Source organism: Prionailurus bengalensis, chromosome D1 (assembly GCF_016509475.1).
Source record: "Prionailurus bengalensis isolate Pbe53 chromosome D1, Fcat_Pben_1.1_paternal_pri, whole genome shotgun sequence".
Lineage (NCBI taxonomy): Eukaryota > Metazoa > Chordata > Mammalia > Carnivora > Felidae > Prionailurus > Prionailurus bengalensis.
Genome location: NC_057346.1, coordinates 112,817,520 through 112,842,214, shown reverse-complemented (window position 1 = coordinate 112,842,214; position 24,695 = coordinate 112,817,520). Strand labels below are relative to the sequence as shown.

Genomic DNA, 24,695 nt, shown 5'->3' with positions numbered 1-24,695 from the left:
TAGAGATCCAAACTTCTTCACTGCAGGCCACAAATGTAGCCGATCACCTGACAATCTGAAAGGGGCGGTGTGGGAGACACGGCAGGGTTTCTTAGGGGTCCCCGTTCCGCATGCCGCTGCCGCTGCCTCTGCCGGAAGCGTGCACGTGTCCAGAGCCAAAGGGGTGCGCCACAGCACCAGCCACGGCCACCAGGCAAGACCGACGGGCAGCCGGGCCCCGGGCCCCACAGGAGATGGGGATCAGACAAACGGCGGGCTGGCCTTCAGGGCGGCCAGGTGAGCAGGTGTGAGCGCAAAGACAGCTGATCTCAGCCGTCTCCGGTGGCAGCACACCTGACCTGTGCCCCTAGCCATCAAGCCTTCCCGCCACCGCCCACTCGCGGTCTTTCTTGCCAAGGGGCGTACGCGACTTAAATGTGTTCTGCAAACCCCAGAGCCCAGAGGGCAGGAGGAGAGCACAGCCTCTGAACTGCCAGGGAGGTGACCACAGCAAAAGACAGACCTCGGCTAATTTCCCTGCACGGTCGCAAGAGGCAGCTGGAAATAGCAGTACATCTACCGGGTGCCTGTGTGCCAGGCACCATCCAGACCGCTGTCCTCGCTGAGGGTCTAGCAGCCCTGTGGTCGGAACAAACAGCCCCATTTTACAGATGAGGAAGCCAAGTCTTGCCAAGGTCCACGGTGAAGGCCCACCCAGGATTTGCTATAAAACCTCCATGGCGAAGTCCCTCTGTAGGAAAGAGAACCCCCATCAGGCGCCCCGAGAACGGCTGCTGGTGTCAGGGTCCGTCACTTTCTGCCCCTCCAAAGTCAACTGTGCAGGGCCAGGGGTCCAGGAGGCTGGGCAAGGTGGGGGCTCCTTCCAGCCGAACCGCCTCAGGGGTGTGACAGAGGGAGAAGATCCAGTTCAGAAGTAACCTGTTTACCTCGCTGCCCTCGCCTGGGATCAGGGAAGCCAGGACCTAGGGATCAAAGGCTGCCTTTGCCAAAGACCTGACAGAGGCCCGCAGCTGAGAGCTTCATTACACGTGGCATCTGCTTTAAGGCTCGCAAGGATCCACGAGGTAAGTACGGAAAAGACGATCGTCTCTCTTAGCGATGACAAATCATCCTGAAGACGGTGAGGCCTCACCAAGGGAGCACAGCTGCCCTGGGCCCCGTCCTTCCCAGGCCCTCCCGCTAAACGCTTCCTCCCTTGGCTCTGGGCCACCCAGAACCCTCCCAGCGCGTTCCTGCGTGGCCTTCGTCCACCAGAGCCCGCCTCTGTTGCAAGCAGCGAGGCCGTGCGGCGCACCGCTCCCAGCCCCGATGCCCGTGTGTTCGCTCCCACACCCCTCAGCCTCCTACCGCCAGGCAGAACGGGCGCAGCCCCTCCTTGCCCTTCACAGTCACCCCCGGGGGCGGAGGAGAAAAGGCGAAGCAAATGGAAGACAAGGAGCCAATCACATGGCTGCAGAATGAGTTCGAAAGTGAGTCTCACAGGCCCACACAGCTTTGAAGCTTTACTGAAAGCCACAGGCACCAGGTCTCGGAGCCTGCCATCTGGGCAAGCTAAAAATAAAGGTTCCGTTTTGGAGCAAGAGTTTATAAATGTGACTACAAAGGTCCCGATAAAGACATCAACGCTCTGGGGGAACCGCGTGGCCTGAAACCTCTAGCCCTGGCAGGGGTTGCCAGGGAAGCCCAGCCCCCACCTCCCCCCCCCCCCCCCCCCCCCCCCCCCCCCCCCCGGGCACCGGTGGCCAGCTTTTTCCGGCAGCAGTCGCAAAGTGAAGAGGAGAAGGTGACGGCTCTTTACGGCTGGGGGGGGGGGGGGGCGGGGGGCACCACGAAAGGAGAGGGCTGGATCTAGCTTAGCGGCAACACGGACACAGCCGCGAGGACCCCAGCCCTGCCCTTGAGGCCCGGGCCCACGTCATCCGGAGCCGTCGGACCCCCGCCCACCTCCCCAAGCTCCTCCTTGCTCACCTTGCTGCCACAGGTGGGGGCTCCAATCTGCCTGCCCCTCTTGGCGTCTGGAATGTTCTTCCCCTGTGTCTGCACCGCCTCCTGAACCATCAGATTCAGAGTAAAAGTCATCTTAGTCACCCACTCACATCGCCCTGTCTTCTCTTCTCAGGGCAGTTATTACTACCTCAAAGTGGCCCCTTAATTAGCTGACTGGTCCTCCCCCCCCACCAACCTGGCGGGCAGACACATCCACACCCACCCACCCCAATCCGGAAGACACGACCGACAGCACAGGAGCCTGTCCTGCCCCATCGCAGGCACTGCTGTTTCCCTGCCTGAGCAATGCCTACAGAGGCAGCCTCTCCTTCCGGACACCCCCCCCCTCCCCGGACACCCCCCCCCCCCCCCCCCCCCCCCCCCCCGCAGCTGCGGCCTCAGTGCCCGCGGCTCCCGTCTGGTCCTCCCAGTCCCGGTAAGGGAGGCAGGCTTCCCTAGGGCTCCAAGGCCCTGCCCGCCCCTGCGCTGAGCCGCCCTGTCCTGGAAAGTTCCCGGGGCCTCCTGCCCTCGGCCCACCCGTTTAGGTGCAGCTCCTGCCGCAACCATCCGTGGCCCCTGCTCCCCCACGACACCGGGCACCTGTTGTCTCTAGGGCTGCCTGCCTCGCAGGTCCTGCCTCGGGGAAGCTGCGGAAGCGGTAACGGGAGCCCGGCCCTGGTGGGGATGGGGGTGGCGGTCCCTCCCCAGCGAGGGGGCCCGACGGGGAAGTGGGGCTCAGCCCTCCTGCTCCCCGCCTGCCACGGGCCTGCCATGCGGCACGCGGGGTGTCAGCGGCGGCCGCGAGGGCTCCGGCTGGCGCGCAGGGGCCCGGACGGGGGGTCTGGGGGAGGCCGCCTCACCCTTGGCTCCCGGAGAGGCGGCCCCCGGGTCCCGAGCTCCGACAGCGGTCTCCGTCACAGCTCCGCCGGGCCACGGGAGACGCCACGGCCGCCCGCCTCGGCCGCAGAGGACCCTGGGCCTGTCGGTCACGTGCCCCGCGTGAGCCAATCAAGGCCGGCACCGGGACTGCTCTGCACGTGCCCGGCGAGGACCAATCCTGACTGGCAAAGGGGGGATCGTGATTGGCCCAGCTGGAGGAGAGGCAGCTTTCGACCAATCCCGGGGGCCAGGAGGCGGGCCGTGGATGAAGCGCCCCGCCCACTGGGGGAAAAGCTCGCCGGCAGGTGAGGGCACAAATAAGACGCTTGCGGTCCAGCCTCAGGGCTTCTAGCGGGCGAGGCTAGAGCGACCTCACAAAGCTGCGAGCATCTATCTGTCTTCACCCCCCCCATCCCTGGAAGCAGACCAGTATAAATAAAAGGCAGATTGGGGCTGCAAATAATGGAAATTCCACTTAACGATGGCTTCAACAAAAACTGCTTTATTCTTTCCATAGGGCTTTGTACAAAAATGTAAGCTCCGCGTGGGCAGGAATTTTATCTGTCTTGTTGGATGCCCTGCATCGGTAACAAGATGTTCCCAGTAAGGGTGTGCTGGAAACATGGGTGAATGGGAGGACCCTAGGTGGGTGGTCCCTGGCTTTGATCTGACAGCTCAACATAGGCCTGAGATTCAGCCTCTCCCTCCAATTTCTCAGCCTCACAGCAACAAAAGGCTGCTGCCACCCGACACGTCGCATTCTGTTCCAGGCGAGGAAGAAGAGGAGAACACCATGGCAGCTGTGTCCGCTCCCCTTTAATGGAGAAGCCAGTGCATTCCCAGAAGTGTCTACCAATATGTCATAGGCCAGTGGTATCTAGAACCATCCCTAGAAGCAAGGCACACTGGGAAAGTGGGCAGTCGGCTCCACACAGTGCTGCGAGGAACAAAGTTGTGGATGTGTAAAAGACAGAAGGTGGGGGGGGGGGCGCCTGGGTGGCTCAGTCGGTGAAGTGTCTGACTCCTGATTTCAGTTCAGGCGCTGATCTTGTGGTTTGTGACTTCCAGCCCCAAATCGGCCTCTCCACTGCCAGTGCAGAGCCTGCTTGGGATTCTGTCTTTCCCCCTCTCTGCCCCTCCCCTACTAGTGCACGTGTGTGCACTCTCTCTCTCAAGACAAATAAACACAAATTTTATAAAAAGGGGCGCCTGAGTGGCTCAGTCGGTTAAGTGTCCAACTTCGGCTCAGGTCATGATCTCGCGGTCCGTGGGTTCGAGCCCCACGTGGGGCTCTGTGCTGACAGCTGGGAGCCTGGAGCCTGCTTCCGAGTCTGCATCTCCCTCCCTCTGCCCCTTCCCCACTCATTCTCTGACTCTCAAAAATAAGTAAACATTACAAAAAACTTTTTAGGGGCGCCTGGGTGGCTCGGTCGGTTGAGTGTCCAACTTCAGCTCAGGTCATGATCTCACGGTCCGTGAGTTCGAGCCCCGCGTCGGGCTCTGGGCTGACAGCTCAGAGCCTGGAGCCTGTTTCCGATTCTGTGTCTCCCTCTCTCTGTGACCCTCCCCCGTTCATGCTCTGTCTCTCCCTGTCTCAAAAGTAAATAAAAACGTTTAAAAAATTAAAAAAAAAATTAAAAAAAAAACTTTTTAAAAGTTATAAAAAAAATAATTTTAAAAGAAGGCAGAAGGTAAATGGAGGATGTACGGACAGGTGACGTATGGGGTCACAAGAGCGTCCAGGTGGATTCTCCTCACTGAGCATTTGAAAGTGCACAACCAGTGGCATTAAACGTATTCACACTTCCACAAGGCTGTCGGCACTGGCCCGTTCCATCCTGCCGAAGAGAAACCCTGTGCCCGTGAGCAGTCACCCCCCCTTTTACCCACTGTCCCCGGCCCCAGGCACCCAGGGATCTCTCGGTCTCTGTGGATTTGCCTACTCTGGACATTTCATGAAAGTGGAATCACACATGTGGTCTTCTGGGTCCGATTTCTCCCACGGAGCATTTTTTCAAGGGTCATCCGTGGGACAGCGCACCTTTTACGGCTCAAGGGTGTTCCGTTGGAGACGGAGACCACACTCGGTTTTTCCCTTTGTCGGTTGATGGACGTTGCGGGTTGTCTCCCCCTTCTGGCTGTTGAGAATAGTGCTGCTGGGAACATGCGTGTGCGAGGATTTGTTTCAGTCCGTTTTCGGTTTTTTGGGGCGTGTATCCTGGGGGTGGAGTTGCCGGGCCATGTGGTTGCTCTCTGTGGAACCTGTTGAAGGAATCGCTGGACTGTTTCCTGCAAAGGCCACACCATTTACATTCCCACCAGCGGTGGGTGAGGGCTCCTCCCTGGAGACTTTCGGGGTCCTGTTTCTGCAGGCTGAAACCCTTCGGGGCCCGGTCTGTAGCTCACGCTTACACGTACAGCCCAGGACCCGGGAACAGGCTGGGGCACAGAGACTCTGCGTTTCCAGCGAGCCCCCAGCCAGGCACTGCTGGGGAGACTGGTGTGGACTGCTCCCCTCCCCTCCCCGCGGCTGGCAGGCGGGGAGCGTCTGTGAACAGGCGGATGATCAGGCCTCCTCCCAGGCATCCGGTTTCAGTAGGAAGTGTCAAAATTCAGAGAGCTTTACTCCTATGAATACTTTATCGAGGGAGAAACAAACTGTTCTCGTCCAGGGAGATCTCAAATTTGAAAGTGGTAGGAAGCTCAGGGGCGTGTCATTATAGGATGGCTTATAAAGCAAGAATGGTTACCAGGTGGGAGTTTCCAGATGGCAGGGAATTGGTTAAACAGGAGTCTCTTACACCATTTGGGGAGGAGAAGACGTCTTAGGTTTGCCACGTATGGCTCTCGGAGGCATCGACAACGAACAACCTAAGTTCTCTTGTTTGTGAGACGAGCAGGGTTAAGCTTGCTTACATGGGTTAACTGGAGCTATCCGCTCGGGAACTTCAGGTCTGGTCTCTATTTTATTTGATTTTTAACAAGAGGAAGCCCCCGAATCTGTGCGGTTAACGCTCTCCTGGGCGGGTCTTACGGGCAGTTCGAGAAACTGCCCCTCGCATCCCCTGTCCACAATCGGCAGGCGTGGGTGAGAGGTGGGTGGCGACAGCCTGGAGCACAGGTGACTTTGTGGCACGGGCAGCTTGTACATCTGCTTTCTGGAACTGCCAGTGCCCGGAACGTTGTCCCCCGTGCCTCCGTCGGTCTACAAAGCACAGCAGGGGAGGGTCTAAGGCAGTGGGTCTCCCAAGTCTGGTCCCTGGACCGGCAGCATCAGGGTCAGTCACCTGGGACCGGGTTAGAAATGCAAATGTTTGGGACACCTGGGTGGCTCAGCCGGCTAAGCGTCTGGCTCTCGGTGTTAGCCCGGGTCATGATCTCGCGGCTCGTGGGTTCGAGCCCCAGGTCAGGCTCCAGTGTGGAGCCCGCTTGGGATTCTCTCTCCCCCACCCCCCCGCCCCTCCCTTGTTCATGCTCTCTAAATAAATAAATAAATGGGGAGGAACGCAAACGTCTGTCCCTCCCCCACCCGCAGAACGAGCAGCTCTGGGGCAGGACCCAGCCACGCAGGCTAACAAGCCTTCCAGGTGACCCTGGTGCCTGCTGGAGTTTGCAAGTCCCTTCTCCAAAGCGACCCCTGCAAAATAAACCTGCCCCAACCCTCTGTGCAGTGTCAGGGGTCGCTGCCACTCCAGCAAGTCCCACGTGGCTGTGTAGGGCTGAGTGCGTGCCCCACTCCCCCAGGGGCTGTGGCCCGCAGGTCACTGAGGTCTGCGTGTGGACGCCTCGGAGAACAGCTCACGGAGCCAAGCTGAATGCCCCGAGGGAGGGCACCGGGAGCCTGAGGCCACTTCCGTCCTGTGCCAAGGAAACCCACCCAGCGAGTTTCACTGCTCAGCGTGGGACTTCGCCTGGGAACCAGCCGCCCGGCCCCCCTCTGCACCACCCACCAGTCACCCACCAGTGAACCCCGCAACCTCTGGGCTCCTCAGCGGTCTCATCTGAGATATGGACTGACGATCCTTGAGGCCCCAGGAACCGGTGGGGGCACACGAGGTCTTGCCTGGGAAATGGCATACCACTGCCAGCGGGCATAAACAGAGACAGATGGGATCCTCTTGTTAATCAAGTGTCGAATGAAACTCAGGAAAGTATCAGGCAAGAGCGTGTCTCCCTTCCCCGCCGGCTTCCCGAACCCCAGGGTGCCTCCCCAAAGCTCTCGCCTATTAAGGATTCCTTGTGATCCTTCCCTGGCCTGGTGCATACATCTGCAAGCATATGCGTATGAATCATTTTAAAAACCCAAATATAGCTCACTCTACTCACTGCTCTGTACTAGTCTTGCTCCTTTCAAAATTATGAAACCGATCGGTCTGAAACAGACGACGGGGAGCAGCGAACACTCACGTCCACCGCCCAGCTTGAGACGTCGGACGTTACCGGGACGCTCGTCCCTTTCGTCCCTCCTGATTCCACCTCCTTCCCTCCACCCCAGACGTAGCCACTGCCCTGAACTCGGTGTTTATCATCTCTCTGCATGTCGCGACATGCGCATCGCTTACGCATGTGCCCATAAATGATATGTGGTAGCACCATGCACATTTTAAAACCTTATACGGGCGTCTGGGGGGCTCAGTCGGCTGAGCGTCCGACTTCGGCTCAGGTCGTGATCTCACATTCGTGGGTTCGAGCCCCGCGTCGGGCTCTGTGCTGACAGCTGGGAGCCTGGAGCCTGCTTCCGATTCTGTGTCTCCCTCTCTCCGCCCCTCCCCCCCCCCCCCATTCGCACGCTCTCCAAAAAATAAATAATAAAAATAAATAAAACTTGACAGAAACTGTCTGTACGTCATGCATGATCGGTTAGCAATCCTCATCAAGAGAACAGTGCCTGACGCTGAGTCCCCAGCCAGTTAACCAGTGGCTAGCATCATCATCGATAGTATAATTATCGGCAATCGTGAATCCCGCAGCTGGCTTATTTCAATTATCACTTTTGAGGCTGATCAAACACAACAGATGCAGCTCGAAATCATTCATGTTCACAGTTGAATCTATTTCATTATAGGAATATATCAAAATTGATGTATCCCTTCATCTGTCGATTAATCTTCACATTATTTTTATTTTTTTTTTTTTGCTATAAAAACAATGCTTTTCGACATCATGCTGAATGAAACAAGCCTTCCCCGAATTACCACGTGTTGTATGATCCCATTTACATGATGTCTGGAGCAGGAAGATTCAGAGACAGACAGGAGATGATGAGTGGGTGGCGGGGGCTGGGGGGGGGGGGTTGGCTGCTGCCAGGCATGGGGATGCTTTTTGGGTGACGAGAATGTTCTGGAATCAGACAGAGGTGATATTCCCGTAACTCTGCGACTACACTAAAAGCCGTTAAACTGTGCACTATATAGGTGAGTTGCACGGTAAGCAAATTATGTCTCAATACATCTTTTGGGTTTTTTTTGTTAAGAAAAAAAATGGTTTTTTAAACGTAACGTGGGACCCTACGTTGAATCTTGGAGCAGAAAAGGACACTCGTGGAAAAATTTAAATCCAAAAAAAGGCTGCCATTTAGTGAATGGTGTTGTACCAACGTTAATTTCTCAGTTTGAATGAGGGGACCGCGGTTGGATAAGAGGTTAATCTTAGGGGAAATCGGCAGGGAGTATGTAAGAATTCCTCGTATCATAATTCACAACTTTTCTATAAAATTATTCCAGAATTTAAAAAAAAAAAAAAAGCGAGCAGGGCTGCCGTGAATACCCCCAAGTGCGCGTGTAGGGGAGCTCACTCAGGACCGGAGTCGTGGAGCCGAAGGACACGGCATCTCCGGGCTCCTGGGAAGGACCCGGCCGCTGCCCCCAGGACAGCGTGCCTGCCAGCTGACGCGCATCTTGGCGACGGCTCCCAGGCGCCCGGCTCCTCGGCGCCGGTGTTTGGCACCGTCCCGCAGGCCCCGCGGATGGGCACAGCGGTCATCTCTGCTCCACGCACACGAAGCATAACCAGGGTAAATCCCTACAAGTAAACCGTGGGGGTGAAGGGCGTTTGAGCCACTTTCTTGAGTCCTCGAAGGGCCTGACGGCTGCCCCCTCACGAACGGTGTCGGGGACACCCGTCGGCACGGCCACATCTTCTGCGAGGGAGCCCTTGCCCGTTCTTTGCTGGATTCAAATGAGAAACTCAAAACATCTCCATGGTTACGTGTTGCCACCTTACAAACTGCCCCCAAGTTTAGTGGCCTAAAGTAGCAACAGACACTGATTGAATCTCCTGCTGTTTCCCTAGGCCAGGAACTTGGGACCCAGGTTAGCAGGGCGGTCGTGGGTCAGCAGCTGTCGCGAGGCTTCGGTTGAGGTGCTGACCGAGATTTTCTGGGCACGGACGGTTGGTTTCCAAGGTGACGCACTCACAGGGCTGATGGCAGGAGGCCTCGGTCCCTTGCCACCCTGGCCTCGAGGGCTGTCGGAGTTTCCTCACGACAGGGTGCCGGCTTCTCTGAGAGCCCGTGATCTAGGAGAGCAAGGCAGGGCCTGCCGTGTCTCCTACGACCTCCCGTCTGGAGGTGGCACCTGCCACGTTCACGGTGTCCTATTGTTACGCAGGTTGCCCCGTTCTGGGAGGCAGGGACTGCACGAGGACACGGTACAAGGAGGCAAGGAGTACTGGAGTCATCTCGGGGGCTGGCTGTGACCTCACCATTGCGCTTCACGGATGAAGGTAGGACCATAAACCCACTTAGTCAATTCTGTTACAAAGGGGTAAAGGGCATCTACCAAAAACTGACAGGTGACACTGCACTTGATGGTGAAGGACTGAGTGCTTTCCTCCTAAGGCTGGAAACAAGGACGTGTGCTGTCACTCCTCTCGGCACAGCACTGGACGTTCTAGCTGAGGTGATATGGCAAGAAGAGGCACACAGACTGGGAAGGGAAAAAATACAACTGTCTCATTTTGCAGGTGATTGTCTACACAGAAGATCCCAAAGAATCTACAAAAAAAAAAACTGAAAAAACCCACGGAAGTGTCTAGAACTTCTGAGGGAGCTCAGTAAGGTTGCAAGATATAAGATAAACATACAAAAATCCACTGCCCTTCCATAGACTACCAACGGATGCGTGTGTACTGAAAACGGAAATGTAGCTCATGGCTGCGAAAAAATAAATGAAACGTAAATGTAGATCTGGCCAAACACACGCAAGACTTCTATCCTGAAAACTACAAAAAGCTGGTGAAATAGATGAAAGAAAATGTAAAGAAATGGAGGGAAATACCGTGTTTCTATAGGGGATGGCTCTACCTAGTGAAGACGCTATGTAAGTGTTAACGTAATTCCTACCCAAATCCCAGCAAGATTTTTTTGTGGATGTCAACAAGACGGTTCTAAATTTATACAGGATAGCAAAAGAACTACAATAGCTAAAACAATTTGGAAAGGAAGGCTAGTGAGAGAAATCGGTTTACCCGATTTCAAGACTTACTTTAGAGCTGCTATAATCGAGACTGTGGTATTGATGGAAAGACAAAGGGATCAATGGAACAGGGTGCAGAACGCACATCAACTCCAACCACACATTCCTGCCAACTGAAAAATGTTTCGTTTTGCGTACCAACATAAATATTACTGTTTTCTTTGCGGTAAATGGAACATGAGGCCTTTATTTATTTTTTTTCCCCAAGGACACATGGCAAGAGGTAGTAAGAACCCCTGAAACACACAGGGTTAAATCCCAAAACTTTAGTTTTATTTATGACCTTCGTCTTTCAGGACTCTGGGGCCAAGAAGTCGGGTATCACGTGGGCATCAAGATGCCTAAATGATCCTTCCGGAAAACAGATGGGATCTTCAGGGCTTAAAAGTCTGCAAAAACCCCTGGGTGCACTTCGAACAGAGCCCAATCCTCTTAACTGGCGCGTAAAGCCCTTCATGACCGGCCCTGCCTGTGTCTCCAGCTCCCGTGTTGTCCTCTGGCACGCGGGCTGCCCCGCTGGGCCTGGCTTTCCTGTACTTGTCCTCTAACACTCAGCTCCGGCCTGACCTCATCCCACAGTCTGTCCGTGGCTCTGCCCGGCTGCCCCCCCACCCCCCGGGCTGCCCACGGCACCCCTACTTGTCACACGGTAACAGGACTGCCCGCCTGTCGTCGTGGTGACGAACGACAGGACTCAGAGGACCTCTTCCCCTCAGACCATGCGCCATTTCAGCGTGCAAGCCAACGGCACGTAGTGCATTCACAATGTCGTGCGACCTCCACCTGCATCGAGTGTGGGGACGTCACCGCCCCAAAAGGAAACCCGAGAGCCAATGGCAGTCGCTCCCCCCTTCCCCCGTCCTCCAGCCCCTCGCAACCACTACTCCGCTCGCTATGGACCTGCAGAGACTGTCTCCTTATCCCCGCATCCCTAATTCTCGAAAAGGATTTTTTAATACTTATTGATTGTTGAGAGAGAGAGAGACCGAGCGTGGGCGGGGGAAGAGCAGAGAGGGAGGGAGACAGAGAATCCCAAGCAGGCTCCGAGCTGTCAGGGAGAAGCCTGACGTGGGGCTCGAACTCACAAACCACAAGATCGTGACCCGAGCCACAGTCGGACGCTCAACCAACCGCGCCACCCAGACGCCCGTTTCAGCTGCACTGACCAAACGTCACACAACCTCTTTTCCCCAGCCCAGATCTGAGGGCCAGACAGACAAGTCACTTCGGTCTCCAGCGTTGCCAATGGGCAGATGCCTCCCCGCTGAGGGCCCCGGTTTCACTGGGCTCCTCTGCCCAGGGCTGCGTGCACCCTGCTCGGCCGGGAGCCTTACCTCCCGCCCCCGTGTGCGCGCAAACCCCTCGGCTGTCGGTTCCGCCGGCTGTGACCGATGACCTCACGCTACTCAGACCTCGAGGGCGAGCCTTCTGTTCTGCTCCTGCTGCTTCTTCTGCTCTGGCCCCTGAAGAGGTCCTCGACCTTCCTACAGGCTCAGCTCTATGTGTAAAAGAGGTTTGTTGCAACTCATCTCACGCTTCAGGTGTTTTGTGGCAGGACGGGTGTCATGACGTCTAGTCCCCGGTATTTCCAGGACCGAAAGCCCTTGTTTTGAATTTTTACCATGAGCCCGTCGTGAGTCACTCGTGAGTATGGAGCAAACAGACGATGAAAAGGACAGAGAAGGAAGGAAAGAAGGGGACCGACCACTGAGGGTAAAATGAAGCCCAAGAAACAAGAATGTGCATCTCCGCTTACTAGACTGTCAGAGATCTCACGTTGTTACAACACTTGAGTTCGGCCAAAGAAGAGACGTGTTCTCACGTGGAGGCTAATGCAAACCTTTTCAGAGGGAAATTTCATATTCGCGGACCCGGCGAATCAGCTGGGAAGCTGTTCGCGCTTACAGCAGAAATGACAATGGTTTAGACGGAATAAAAGTTTCTCTCTCTGCCTCATCAGAACACACAAGCCAACAAAAAAAGGTTCCGAAGCGTGCAAAACCAACGGGGCAGCTCCTTGGTGTCGTCATGAACCCAGGCTCTTTCTATCTTTCTGTTGCACTATCCTCAGAAAGTACCGTTGAGGTGCCTCGTAGTCCACTAGAGTTGGCAGAGCTCCAGCCATCACACCCACATTCCAGACAACAGAAAGGAGACACGGAGAGAGGGGAGAGGTCAAAAGACACTCCCACCGTCAGTCCCCTCTGCAAGGACCGTCCCCAGAAATCCTCCACAACCAGGTTTCACTTCCAAACCACTCACGTAGCCTCGTCGCGTAAGTGATGGGAAATACGGTCTTTTAACCGGGTTGCACTTCTGAAGACAACTGAGATGGGTGACTAGGAAGTGGGGGAAAGGCAAGCAGTGGTCTCTCCGGCACTCAGCCACCCCCTCCGATCGCTCACCCTCCGGACGCCTGCGCCCAGGAATGCCAGGACACCGAGAGGCACCGTCCGTGACAGCAAAATAAACATCCATCTGTGGGGCTCGCCTAATCGCCACGTTCCCAAGTGAGATTCTGCACAGGGGACACAAAAAGATGTAATAAAGCCCGACAAAACGTATTGTTTAAGAAGCAAGTTGCAGGGGCGCCTGGGAGGCTCGCTCCGACTCTCGGCGTCAGCCCAGGTCGCGATCTCCGGTTCTAGGGTTCGAGCCTCGCATCGGGCTCTGCGCTGGCAGCGTGGAGCCTGCCTGGGATTCTCTCTCTCCCTCCCTCTGCCCCTCCTCCCCCGCGTGGGCGATCTCTCTCAAAATAAACAAACTTAACAAATAAAAATAAAACGGAAGAGCAAGTTACATTCGGCAAAACACCGTGTGAACCTCTGTGCGTGTTAAAAAAACTCACTTGTTCTACACGTGCAGTTGTATACGGAGACCCCTTCCCGCAAGTCGCTGACAGAATCACCTCCAGGGCACGAAGGAGAGGACAGAGGGGGAAGAGGTTTCGTTTTCCACGACGGGCCGTGTGGCACTGTCTGTGTGCTTTTGGACATCAACTCCTAATGCTTTTATACTATGGGATTTGCAATTCGCAACCAGTACAGCAAAGTAAGTCGTAAAAAGGGCCGGTGTGCACACAGGCCTCCCAGGACCCTCTACCTCGCCTTCCTTCCACCCCCGCCTATAGGAACCCGGCCTCTCCCCTGGCAACGATACTCAGAGGCAACTTCTGAATCGACTTATTGGGGGCCAGAAAGATCTGCTTAAAAAACACTCTGGATTAACAACGTATGGCGTTTCTCTGACACGGTGAACGGAACAGGTCCGGTGAGTCGGTAACACGGAGCCCACGGCACAGGCGGGAGACAGGGCACAGCTCCCGTTCAGAAAAGACGGTGCGGATTCCACGGACACGGAATGTCCAGGAAGGGCAAACCCAGAAAAGAAGGGAGTTGGGTGCCTGGGGCAGGGGTTGGGGAGTGACCGCCAATGGGCGCAGGGGTTCTCTCTGGGAGACGGGGGGGGGATTCTGACATGCGGCTCATAAACCTGAACGCACTGAAAACCACCCACCTACGTGCCTGAGATGGGGGACTCGTGAGATTTGTGAACTGTATCTCAATAACCTGGTTTTAAAAATCATGCAGGGGCACCTGGCTCGTTCCGTCGGTAGAACACGTGGCTCTTGATCTCGAGGTTGTGAGTTTGAGTCCTGCTACTGGATGTAGAGATTACTTAAAAATATAATCTCAAGAAAAAACAAAAACAAACCACACAATGTGATGTAAGTACTGTCTGCTGTGATAAAGAGAAGGGAAAGGGGTGGGGGCTAGGTTTGGGCAGACCCACAGATTTAAGTAGACTTTGAGGGAACACCGGCTGGGGGGGGGAGGGAGTGAGCCTGGGGGCACTGGCAGAAGGAACACTCCAAAGTGCAAAGGCCCTGAGGCAGCGACGTGCTGGCTCATCAGGAGGGAGAGAGGGAGGGGCGGTCAGCCTCGGGACCCTTGGTGAGGACCGCAGCCTGACTCCCAGGGAAACAGAAGCTGCTCTGGGGTTCAGAGTCCCAGGAGGGATGTGAATTCACGTTGGAAACGTCTTCAGAGGGCAGGGGAGGTCGGAACCGCGGCTGGGAGGGACCTGGACGGGGTGGGAGCAGGAAGGCGGACCATGCCTCCCCGTCACGGCGGCCAGCCGGCTAGCAGATGGGCCAGAGGGGAGAAGGAAGAAGTCAGGGTGACCCCAAGGCTGCAGGCGTCAGAAAGGGAAGGATGGAGCTGCCTTTGCGGAGTCGAGGGTCCGCAGGAGGGGCAGGCGTGGGGTCAGCTTTGGAGTCCGGCCGCACGGGGACGGCAAGAAGGCGGTTCGGCATCTGGACGGGGAGGCCCGTCTGCAGGATCGTCCCCAAGCGTGGGTGTCTGCAGGCCAGGAACGTGTCCGAGGACAAAGCCCTGGGGCACCCCGCCATTTAAAAGTCCGGAGGAGAGAGTATCACGCATCAGGACCAAGAGGGGACAGGAGAACAGGGGTCCCGGGAGCGGCTGCTGAGAACGTTCCCAGGACAGATGTGGCAGCAGAACCTGGGGGCACGTCGGGTAAGATGCAGCTCCGGTCCCAGCCCCCGGGGATCCCCGAGGGGGCGTCGGCGGACTGGGGTGGGCCGGGCAGCCGGACGGAGCAGGTGCGTGAGGAAACAGGAACACAGCAGCCAACAGGCGGAGGCAAGCCCAATGTCCGTGAACAGACGAGCGGATGGACGAGGTCTGGCCCCACCCTGGACTGTCACTCGGCCCTGACAAGGAGGGACACCCTGATGCCTGCCACAACGTGGCTGCGGACCCGGGGGACGTGATGCCGAGTGAAACACACACAGAAGAACAGACCCCCCTGTGATCCTCCCGCACGAGGTCCCTACCACTACCCCGGGGCGGTGGGGGACACCAGCTCCTGAAAAAAGGAAAAACGCATGAATCTGGATGGTCTGTGATCTGTGCTGCCCCCCCCCAACCCCCCGGGTCTTCCAGGGGCGGCGAGGGCAGCTTTTCCAGAAGTCTCAAAGCCCTGTCCTGCCACACGAGACGCCCGCCAGGGGAGGCCTGCCTCTGGCCGTGGCCTCTGGGGGGCCAGGTCTGCGGACAGCACGTGGCCCCTCCACACCAGACGGCGAGGGGGGACGGCTCCACGGCACAAACCCACATGACCAGGAGTGGACCGCCTCTCAGCTGGGCGGCCCACGTCTGCTCACCGAAGCCGTCCACCCGGGCAGGTCCACGCCAGCCTCCGCACGCCCCGTGTTCACCGGCTGCTTCTAGGTTACCGTGTCCAGCGGTCGGCCCAGGGCAGGCCCAGGAGCCAGGCCTCGCGTCCACCGGCCCCTCTGCTCACGAGTGTTGCTCTCTTGGACCTCGATTTGCTGCACCCCAAAGGAAAACGGAGCCTGGGCCGCACGATAACCATCTCGGGGTTTCGGAAGCATAGTTCAAAAAATGGATTTCTAAAGGAACGTTTTCTATTTTGCTTAGAATCCTCGTCCAAAAACCTGACAACGTCAGAGCATAAATACAGTTCCCTCATAAAAAGTGCCTCTTAAAACGGGGATCCTTAGTTGGTCTAGAGCTGAGAAATTACAGGGTCAGGGGTCAGGGAGCCACCTAAGTGACTAAATCCCAAAACAAAATCAGCAAGCAAGTGGATCAAAAAAAGTTTATTTTGAATATTTAATTAAAAAAAAAAAAAACCACACCTAGGACGTGTGCTACAGACACTTAGATACATTAATTGCATATAAAACCCAACCTAACCGTGGTAAAGCGAGGACTAAGCAGAAACGCACTCCAGGAAACGGACGCCGACGTCTCGAGCTCCGGAGACCGCCCCCCACACACCTGGGAAGACACCACTGTGACCGCGGCAGGCGCTGACCCGGCCGCCAGGCCCCCAGGAGGGCAGCGGCCCCCCGTGCAGCACCCGCGGGGGACATCCTGGCCGGGAGAAGGCCCCCTCCGCTCCGCTTCCTAGCCGAGTCCGCCAGTCCCATCCTAGCGCCCTGACACGGCATTTTGGCACAAAGCGCAGGGGTGCCTCGACAGGGAGAACGCTTCTGGCAGTTTCCGGCAGAGAAGGCACCTGCCTGCCCGCAGCGGTGGCCGTTTTCTCACGCAACAGACGCAGAGCCGCGTGCGGCCAGGGGCGGCCCTCCGGTAACACACTGGGGACGCCGCTTGGCGGGTGGCGGCAGTCGGGGGAGGGCGGCGGGAGGGGGACTGGGCCTGGGGAACGAGCCCCGGGGGCCTCCCAGCACAGGGGGCTCCCATCTGGAGACACAGCCACCGCCCTCTACCCCCACCTTGGTCCTGACCTCCCGTCAGGCCTCCCTCCTCCTGGGACGGCCAGCCCCACCCGACACCCACACGACCACGTCCGTCAGGGGCCCCGAACGCCGCCGCCGAGGGGCGAGGACAATACCACGCCCTCAGGAGAACTAACGGTCCCCCAAATGGCTCCATGTGACAATGTGGCAAAAAAAAAAAAAAAAAAAAAAAAGGAAAAGAAAAAGAAAAAGAAAGAAAATACCTCGAATGCGTAAAATCAATGACCAAAGTCCTCCTAAGGAACGTGATTACAATATATTAGCAAATTCTGTGGCATAAACATTTCCAAAAGCATCAGCAGAAGTATTAAATATAAAAGCGGCACGTCCACGGCCCTCCCGGCCCCGGAAACCCACGGACGGCGGGAGCGACGCGTGGCGCGGGGCCGGCGGGCCTACTGCCGCAGCTCCACGTAGTTGGCCGGGAAGAGCCCGTACCTGCCCTTACAGAGCCCCCGCCACCAGCCGTCGTCGATCATCTCTATGTTGGTGACGATGTCGTCGGGGTCGAAGGAGATCTCGTCGTCACCCGCTAGGAAAGAGGAGGATGCAGAGAAAGGACGGTGAACCGCAGGGTCTCCCGCCACGGGCCCCGCCGGGCAGACACCTGGACCTCTGCACCCGGGCCGGGCAGCACCGCACGCGCGCCCAGGCTCCGGACGCCAGGCTCCGCCCACTCTCCCACCGCACAGGGGACTTTCACGGGGCGCACAGGGGAGCCCAGACGGCAGCCCGCGCGGCACAGCACCAGGATAAACCCACCAGGTCGTGCAAATTACAGACGCCCAATTTCACAAAACCCACACCCAGGCACCCAAGCGCGTGGGCACGTCCGCAAACCACAGGAGGGGAGCAGGAAACTGTCCGTGGCCGCCCCCTCACAGGAGCATGGCCTCAGGCCGGCTGGGGGTCGGCCCGGGAGGAGAGGCGGTGAGGTGATGCGGAGCGGAGGGAAGCGGCCCCGACAGGACACGAGGTGCCCGGACGGCCGGGAAAACGTGGCTAGACCGCAGGCATCCTGGCATCTCAGTGCCGACCGTCTCACTCGGAGGGGGGACCGTGCCTTTAGTCTGGGCAGCATCCTTGGTCTTGGGGAATTCACACTGGGGTCTCTAGGCGCAGGGACAACACTGCGGCCACAAGTGACGGGAGGCTCGGGGAGGTGCGGAAATGCAGAGAGAGGGGGCATTTCTGTGACCGTGAGATCATCCCAAACTTTTAAAGGCTGTTAACAACGCTCTCGGAGTCAAACTCCCAAGAGCGGAGTGGCTGTGGAAACGACTACCAATGGGCACGTGGGCATCTCACCAGCCTGGTAGTCGTAGAGCGCGACAGCCGTGATCCCAAGGTCGTTTTCGTATTCGTCGTAGGTGTTCTCCTCTAAAAATAAACCAAGACAAGAGCTGAGGGGTAAGGGCAGCGCCACGGAGCCGTCCGCCGTTAATTTCTTGTCCGCGAGGCCTTCCGGGCGGGAGAGGCCGCGGGGGGTGCCGGGCGAGATTCAGGAGGAAGGACTCCGGCTTCTGAGGAACAAACCCACCCCTTCCCAAAGCCGACACCACCAGGCGCGCACGGTGACCCGGACGGGTACCGTGACGGCTTTCAGAGAATGGTTTTTGAAGGTTTAAAGATTTAGTACTTTCAGGAAGGGTCACGTCGTGGTTAAGTGACTGGCGAGCCGCGGGGGGACCGTGCTGCCCAAATGCCCCCAGTCACGCTTGGGGAAAAGTTAAGACTCCATCGTGAGGTGTGCTGTCTGATGGATTCAGGTTAAATCTGTCCAAACATACTGAACGAAATCTCGTCTTTAAAGATAAGAGACCGATTTCGGTGTTCGTCCCGCCGAAGCGTCTGTAAACTCTTCGGGGTGTACGGAAGCTGTTCCCGAAAACCTCAAGACACTCCGGCCTCCCGGAGCCCGGCTGTCGCCAGCTGCCACTTTGGAGAGAGAGCAGCAGAGGCCCCTGCTTCCCACTCGGCCCCGCGGGCCGCCCCAGAGCAGCAGGGCCTTCCAGAAACCACACCCGAGAGGTCGGGTGCCCTCCCGGCAGGGGGGTGGACACCCCACAAGCAGGGGGAAGGTGGAAGGGGCCAGGCAACAGGGTGACGGACGTTCTCGCGAAGGAGCAGAGGCAGAGGGGGGCGTGGCAGGCGCCCCTGCGCCCATACCTGCTTGATAGTGGCCCGAGGCCTCCGCGGCCTCATAGACGGCGTCCGGGGCGTAGCCCAGGCCCTGCTGGCCACCAGCCTCTCGGTAGTCGGCGGCCTCCACGCTGTACGTGGGCTGAGGCTCAGCCTTGAACGAAACCGCGTCCTGGGGGAGGGGAGCGTCGAGGAGACATCTGCTGTGGCCGGCAACGAGTCCCGACACGCAGCTCTGTCTCAGTCCTAGCGGGATCGGCCACGTGCGCGCGCGAACGAGGAGGCCTCGCGCCCGCTGACGTTCAAAGAACACTCGGACTCCAGTCGCGGCGAAGCAGCGTGAAGGGGCCACGTGCCATTTCCTGCCGAGTAACTTCCCCCCATCACGGGCCCCCCACGCCCGCAAGTAGGGCTGCAGGGCCTACGAGTCCAGGGGGCACGGCCGCCGTGCAGAGGGAGAGGCAGCCTGGACAGGGCCCCGGTGGCCACGTGACCCTGCCCCCCCCCCCCCCCCCCGCCCCAGGACCCAGACGCGCCGTCTGACGCTCTCCCGGGTTCACGAGCGACCCAGACGGCTCACCCCCTCAAGACTCAGCTGAGCTGAGCTGCGTTCTGTCCCTCACGCCCCAGTGGCCTCTGACGACCTCCTGCTGAGAAGGTGGGCACGGGAAGCGGGGCAGTGGCCGCGGGGATGCAGGGGACGGCATGCAGGGCTCGGCCAGGAGTGGTCATGGGCCCGGGGCCAGGGGTGCCCCCGAGAGGCAGAGAGCCCAGTAATTCAGAGACACGGGTTCTGGGGCACAGGTGGGCGGTCACGAGGCACCGACGACGAGACTGAGGAGTAAGGGCCGAGGACAGTCTCTGGGGAACACAGTGTGCGAGGGGGACTGAGGGAAGGAGAGCGGGGAGGGCGGCCGGCGAAGCCAGGTCACGGGGAGGGTGGCAGGTGGGTGCCGGGACACAGAGTAAGTGACATGAAGACCAGAACCCACATCCACGGCATCAGGGGATCTACCGGAGGCGACGGACCAGCTGAGCACTGTGCCCCCCACCCCCCCCAGCGCTCATGAAGGCTACTCTCCAGGCCACCCTCTCGGGTCAGGCACCAAACGGGATATGTGGGGGTCCCTCCCCGTGCAGGGTGGCTTCGACAGGGGAAGGGCGTCTCTGGAGAGTCAGAGACTCGTTCGCCAACTGAATGGCAACACCAACCTCATAGACGGGGCTTGAGGGCGGCCTCTCCTCAGCCGGCTGAGGGGTGGGAGACGGGGGGGTTTGCTTCTGGGCTTGGGCTTGCTCCTGTAATCGAGAGACAAGGAAGGGTCGTCACCAGGCCGCCTCCACAGCAGGACTTCCCAGGGAAAGGCCACAGCCGAGCGCACACTACAGCCAAGTGCGGGGAGGACTAAGCACGGAGACAAGCAGCTGGGACCGAGAGAACAAGGGGGCGTGAAGGTCAGGCATGGTCACAGACGGGACGTCAGGGGTGCAGCCGCCACCACGGGCAGAAGAGGGTGGGCACAGCCGTGCAGAGAGCCCGGCAGCAGCACGGCCGCCCCGCGCCCCGCACACACCGATCTAGGGGTTCGGACAAGGATGTCGCGGCTCTGAGCTCACGCTGGAATGACGGACGCTTCTGGGGCCCTGAAAACGGGGTGAGCGTGCTCTGCGCGGGGGACGCGCACGGGAATCCCTGGGGCCAGAAGGTGGACAGCGGAGAACAGAATAGCGGCGCCTCGAAGGCGCGGACGGCACGTCCCCCAGATCCCGGGGAGGGGGGGACCTCACACGGCCAGAGGGACCGAGGGTGTAAGAGGTTCGACAGGAGACGAGAGACGGCCGCGGGCTCCCCGGGGCCCGATGGAACCACAGGGCTCCTTCCTTCCCGGAGGGAGGCAGGCACGTGCGAGGCGGACGAGGGCACGCGGTCCCGGGAGCGGAGGCTGGAAGGGGCCCCGAGCCAGGGAAGGCGGGCGCCTCTAGAAGCGGGCGAAGGCGAGGGGGCGGATGGCCCCCTGGAGCCTCCACAGCCGAGAGAGGATAAACGCGTGTTGCCTCCACCGCGGCCGTGACCGTGGGGTGTGGCGGCCCCAGGAAGGCAGCGCCGGCTGCCAGCCTGCGCGGTGGGGCCGTCGTGAACGAACTGCTGAGACGGAGACCCAGAGAGGGCGGCCGGCGCCCCGGGGCCACGCGCCAGGGAGCGGCAGCACCGTCCGTCAAGCGCACAGGCTGCTTGGGACCACCCACGGTGAGGCCTGTGTCCGGGCCGCCCGAGTGCGAGTCGATGTACGAGGCTCCGCCCGTCAAAGCGCCTGGCCGCACGCCCTTCTCGTGGGAGCTACCGAGACCCGACGGCCCGGCACGCGTGGATTCGCGAAGCCCGGCCCGCCGGCCAACGGGAGCCTCCCACAGCCAAGAGGACTCTGGGGTGAGGGGCGCTGGGCTGGCAGTCGCGCACGGGGAGGAGCAGACGACAGGGCAGGGGCCAGAAGCGGGGACGACACGGCCGAAGGGGCGGCGGGGGGCTCGGAGCAAAGGCGCGAGTGCGGCAGAACGGCGGACGCGGCCCTTCTCCAGCCGCCCGCTCCTCTGAACCTTACGGGCGGGCGGGCGCTGACAGGCCTCAGCGGTTAAAGCCTCGAGGCGTAACGTGAGGAAGGCGTTAATCGCTTGCGGAAAGAAAAGCAACACAGGCGCCTGGTGGCTCAGTCGGTTAAGCGTCCAACGCTTGATTTTTGGCTCAGGTCAGGATCTCGCGGTTCGAGAGTTCAAGCCCCGCATCGGGCTCTGCGCCCACAGCACAGGCGGGACGTCAGGGGCGCAGCCCTCCGGCCAAACCCGCTTGGGATGCTCTCTCCCCCTCCCCCACCTGTGTTCTGTCTCCCTCTCAAAGTAAAGACATAAACATAAAAAAATAAACAAACAAAAAAAGCAGCAATTACACCAACGCGCTGTCACCCTGCGCGCACTGCAACTTTCGGGGCTTGCTCGTGCCTCGGGTGCCTGGTGCGCGTTCACGCTCTCCCCCACCCGTCTCTCCTCGCTGGGGGTTCTCGGGGCCCAAACCACCGATCTGGGGAGGAAGGGCCCACGGAACTAAACACCGCTCCCGTGCCCTCTGACTCCGCGTAGCAGCCCTCCAGAGAGCGGCGGTGAGCTCCTCCGCGCCCGTTCACAGGGGGGGCCGTGGGGCCGTGGCGCACAGGCTGCCTGGCCAGTGGGTGACGTGCCACGGACGTCCGGTCCACGCAGAGAAGGCCGAGGACGGGACGAGGCCCACGCCCGCCTGCTCGCGTCCGCCCCCCGCCCCCACCTTCTCTGGCGACACGCAGGACACAGAACACAGGCGACAGCAACAGACCAGGAACAGAAAGCCGCAAGGGTCACCCAAGAAGCAGAAAGCAGGGCGGCCGCTGCACGGGGGGCTCCTTTCGCACCCTCGGCCCTCTCCCCGGGGGGAGAGGTCCAGAGGCGACGGGTCGGGACAGACACGGCCAGGGGCACATCGGGACAGGGCTCAGCGGCGGGCGGGCTTGCGGGTCAGCAGCACGGCGGACCGTCCGGCACCAGGCAGCCAAGGGCTCCCTGACGTGTGGGGTGAAGCCGCGGGGCTCCCGAGAGCACAGCCCGCAGTCAGGGCTCAAACCCGGTCCTTCCGGGACCTGCTGGACTCACGTGCAGCTGCCTCCGGGCCTCCTCCTGCTCCCGTCTCTCCTTGGCCATCCTCTGCGCCCTCTCCGCTTCCGCCTTCCGCCTGTCCTCCTGCTCCTTCTCCTTCGCCAGGTTTTCAAAGTTCGCTCTAATGTTGCTGGTTCTGCTGTGTGCTGCAGGGGGGGGAGGAGAGAGGGGCACGGCCGGCGTCAGAGCAGCGACGGCTCCCCTGGACCGGAGCGCCGCGGGAGCCAACCGGGCGTGGAGGCGTGCCCCGGCGGCCCGCCTCCGGGCCACTCCGTCGGCTGCACGCGGTGCAGGACCACGGCACGGCGCAGGCCTCGCACCTGGAGCGTTTCACGTTCCGAACAGCAGCACTTCCTCCCTAAGGGTGCCCTCAACAGAACAGCAAGCACTCATGTGCTGTAAATCTCGAGCCCTGAGAACACGTCTGTCCACCTCCTGAGACGGGCGGGAGGGGCCGCAGGCGCAAGCCCTGTGGTCTCGAGGAAAACCACTGGTGCGGCGGAGGCGCACGCTGATCTGATTCTCCACAGAACGTTCTCTGGCCTGAAATAACCGACGAGGCCTGAGCACGCGCGGGCTGGCCTGTGGCGGACACGTCTCTGAAATGACGGAACGGAGTCCGTCGTGTGCAGTTATCGGGCAACGGCGAAGTCACGCTTTCAAGAAAAGTCACGATTGTGGAAAACTCATACCCGCTACCGCGAGCGTGACATTTCCCCGATTTTCCCTGGAGATGCTGACAAGACGCAGAATTCCGTTAACGAACGTAAGCTGGGGGTTTGTACAATGAAAAGAAACACCACACTTCAAGGGTCAGCTGAACTCAGTGGCCTCGTATCTTCCAAACGCCCACCGCGTGCTACAGAACCAGGCCACTCTGTGCGGGCACCTAACCCCCGAGACAAGCGGGAACCCCCGCCCGTCCGAGACCGGAATCGTGAAAGAGCGTCCAGGGACCCGAGGAGCTACCGCCACGCCCTTCTCGCCTCCGCCTGTGCATCTGGGGGGTCCAATCGCCTTCCTAAACGTGATTGGCCACAAGACACTGAAGGCAGAAGCAGCCGTGAGAATAAAGACCTTGCGCTAAGCCAATGCCAATGCCGCGCTTCCACGCGGTTTGGAAAACGTACTTACTTTTTCCACGGAGAATATCATCACGTGAACGCGTAATATTTTATCGTCACTCGTAACATCCGAGATTCTCGGATTTTTGTTTCTCTTAATGTTTATTTTCGAAAGAGAGAAACAGACCAGGAGAAGGGGAGGGGTGGAGAGAGAGGGAGACCCAGAATCCGAAGCAGGCTCCAGGCTCCGAGCTGTCGGCACAGAGCCCCACACTGGGCTCCAACCGATGAACTGTGAGATCATGACCTGAGCCGAAGGCGGACGCTCAACCCACCGAGCCACCCAGGCGCCCCCTTAAATTCTTGGTTTAACCTCACTACAGTAGAGATCAGGAGACGCAGCCCCCACACACGAAAGCTCTCGGGGGCCCTCAATGATCCCCACAAGTGTGCAAGTGTCCCGAGGCCACCGAATCTGAGAAACACTGACCCAGGGAGCAAAGGGGACACTCAGCTTCCTATCTTCGACTTGCCCCTTTCCATACGGTTTCCCCAGCTCAACAAACTCTCTAGGGCCTGGCCCACGTGAGGGAAGGGCCTAAGGAGACCTTTTCTCATAGCGGCCACCTCCGGGGATGGGGCGTGTGCACCCTGTGCGGGGCCAGGGGACAGACGAGGCGGGAAGGTCTCCGTCAGCCTCTGCGCAGGCAGGCGGCACACTCCTCACAGCACAGCCGCGGCTGACGCGGGCACCGGAGAACCTCCCAGAACCCAGTCCCGGCAGTGAGAAGGGCCCTTGCGGACGGGCGGTTAACCCAGCCCTGCCTCGGGAGGCGCCCCCAACACAGACCCCGTCGCCAGACGGCTGCCACCACGGCTGACGGGAGCCTGCGGGCGTCCGCGGGGACAGGCTGGCCTTCCGCCCGAGGGGGGCAAAACGCTGTCCCTGGAGGGAGCAGAACCAGGGTGCCCTCCACTGCCCCAGCCGCTCCCAGCCGGCACCGTGCCCCCCTGCGGGAGCCCCATGCGATGCCGGGTCCGTCCACCAGAACTCACCTGCCTCGACGGGGATGGTCTTCTGATAAGCAGGGGCCCCCTGGGTGACATCCTCGAAGGTGGAAGCATTCTAGCAAGAGAGAAGCAGGACACTCAGGGGAG

At 59.4% G+C, this 24,695-nt stretch overlaps 1 protein-coding gene across 4 annotated transcripts in view; it reads right to left on the bottom strand.

Moving 5' to 3' along the window:
- Positions 1–15,972: 15,972 nt before the first annotated feature.
- The window catches only part of CTTN (cortactin), a 30,782-nt gene continuing 22,059 nt past the window's right edge, over positions 15,973–24,695 (bottom strand). For all 4 annotated transcript variants that reach the window (XM_043581959.1, XM_043581955.1, XM_043581957.1 and 1 more), the window contains 6 exons: positions 24,594–24,663; positions 22,471–22,619; positions 20,008–20,094; positions 18,823–18,967; positions 17,962–18,033; positions 15,973–17,185 (listed from right to left, as the gene is read on the bottom strand). In XM_043581959.1, the coding sequence (XP_043437894.1) occupies positions 17,049–17,185; positions 17,962–18,033; positions 18,823–18,967; positions 20,008–20,094; positions 22,471–22,619; positions 24,594–24,663 (660 nt within the window). In that variant the 3' untranslated portion in view covers positions 15,973–17,048. The remainder of the gene's footprint in view (positions 17,186–17,961; positions 18,034–18,822; positions 18,968–20,007; positions 20,095–22,470; positions 22,620–24,593; positions 24,664–24,695) is intronic.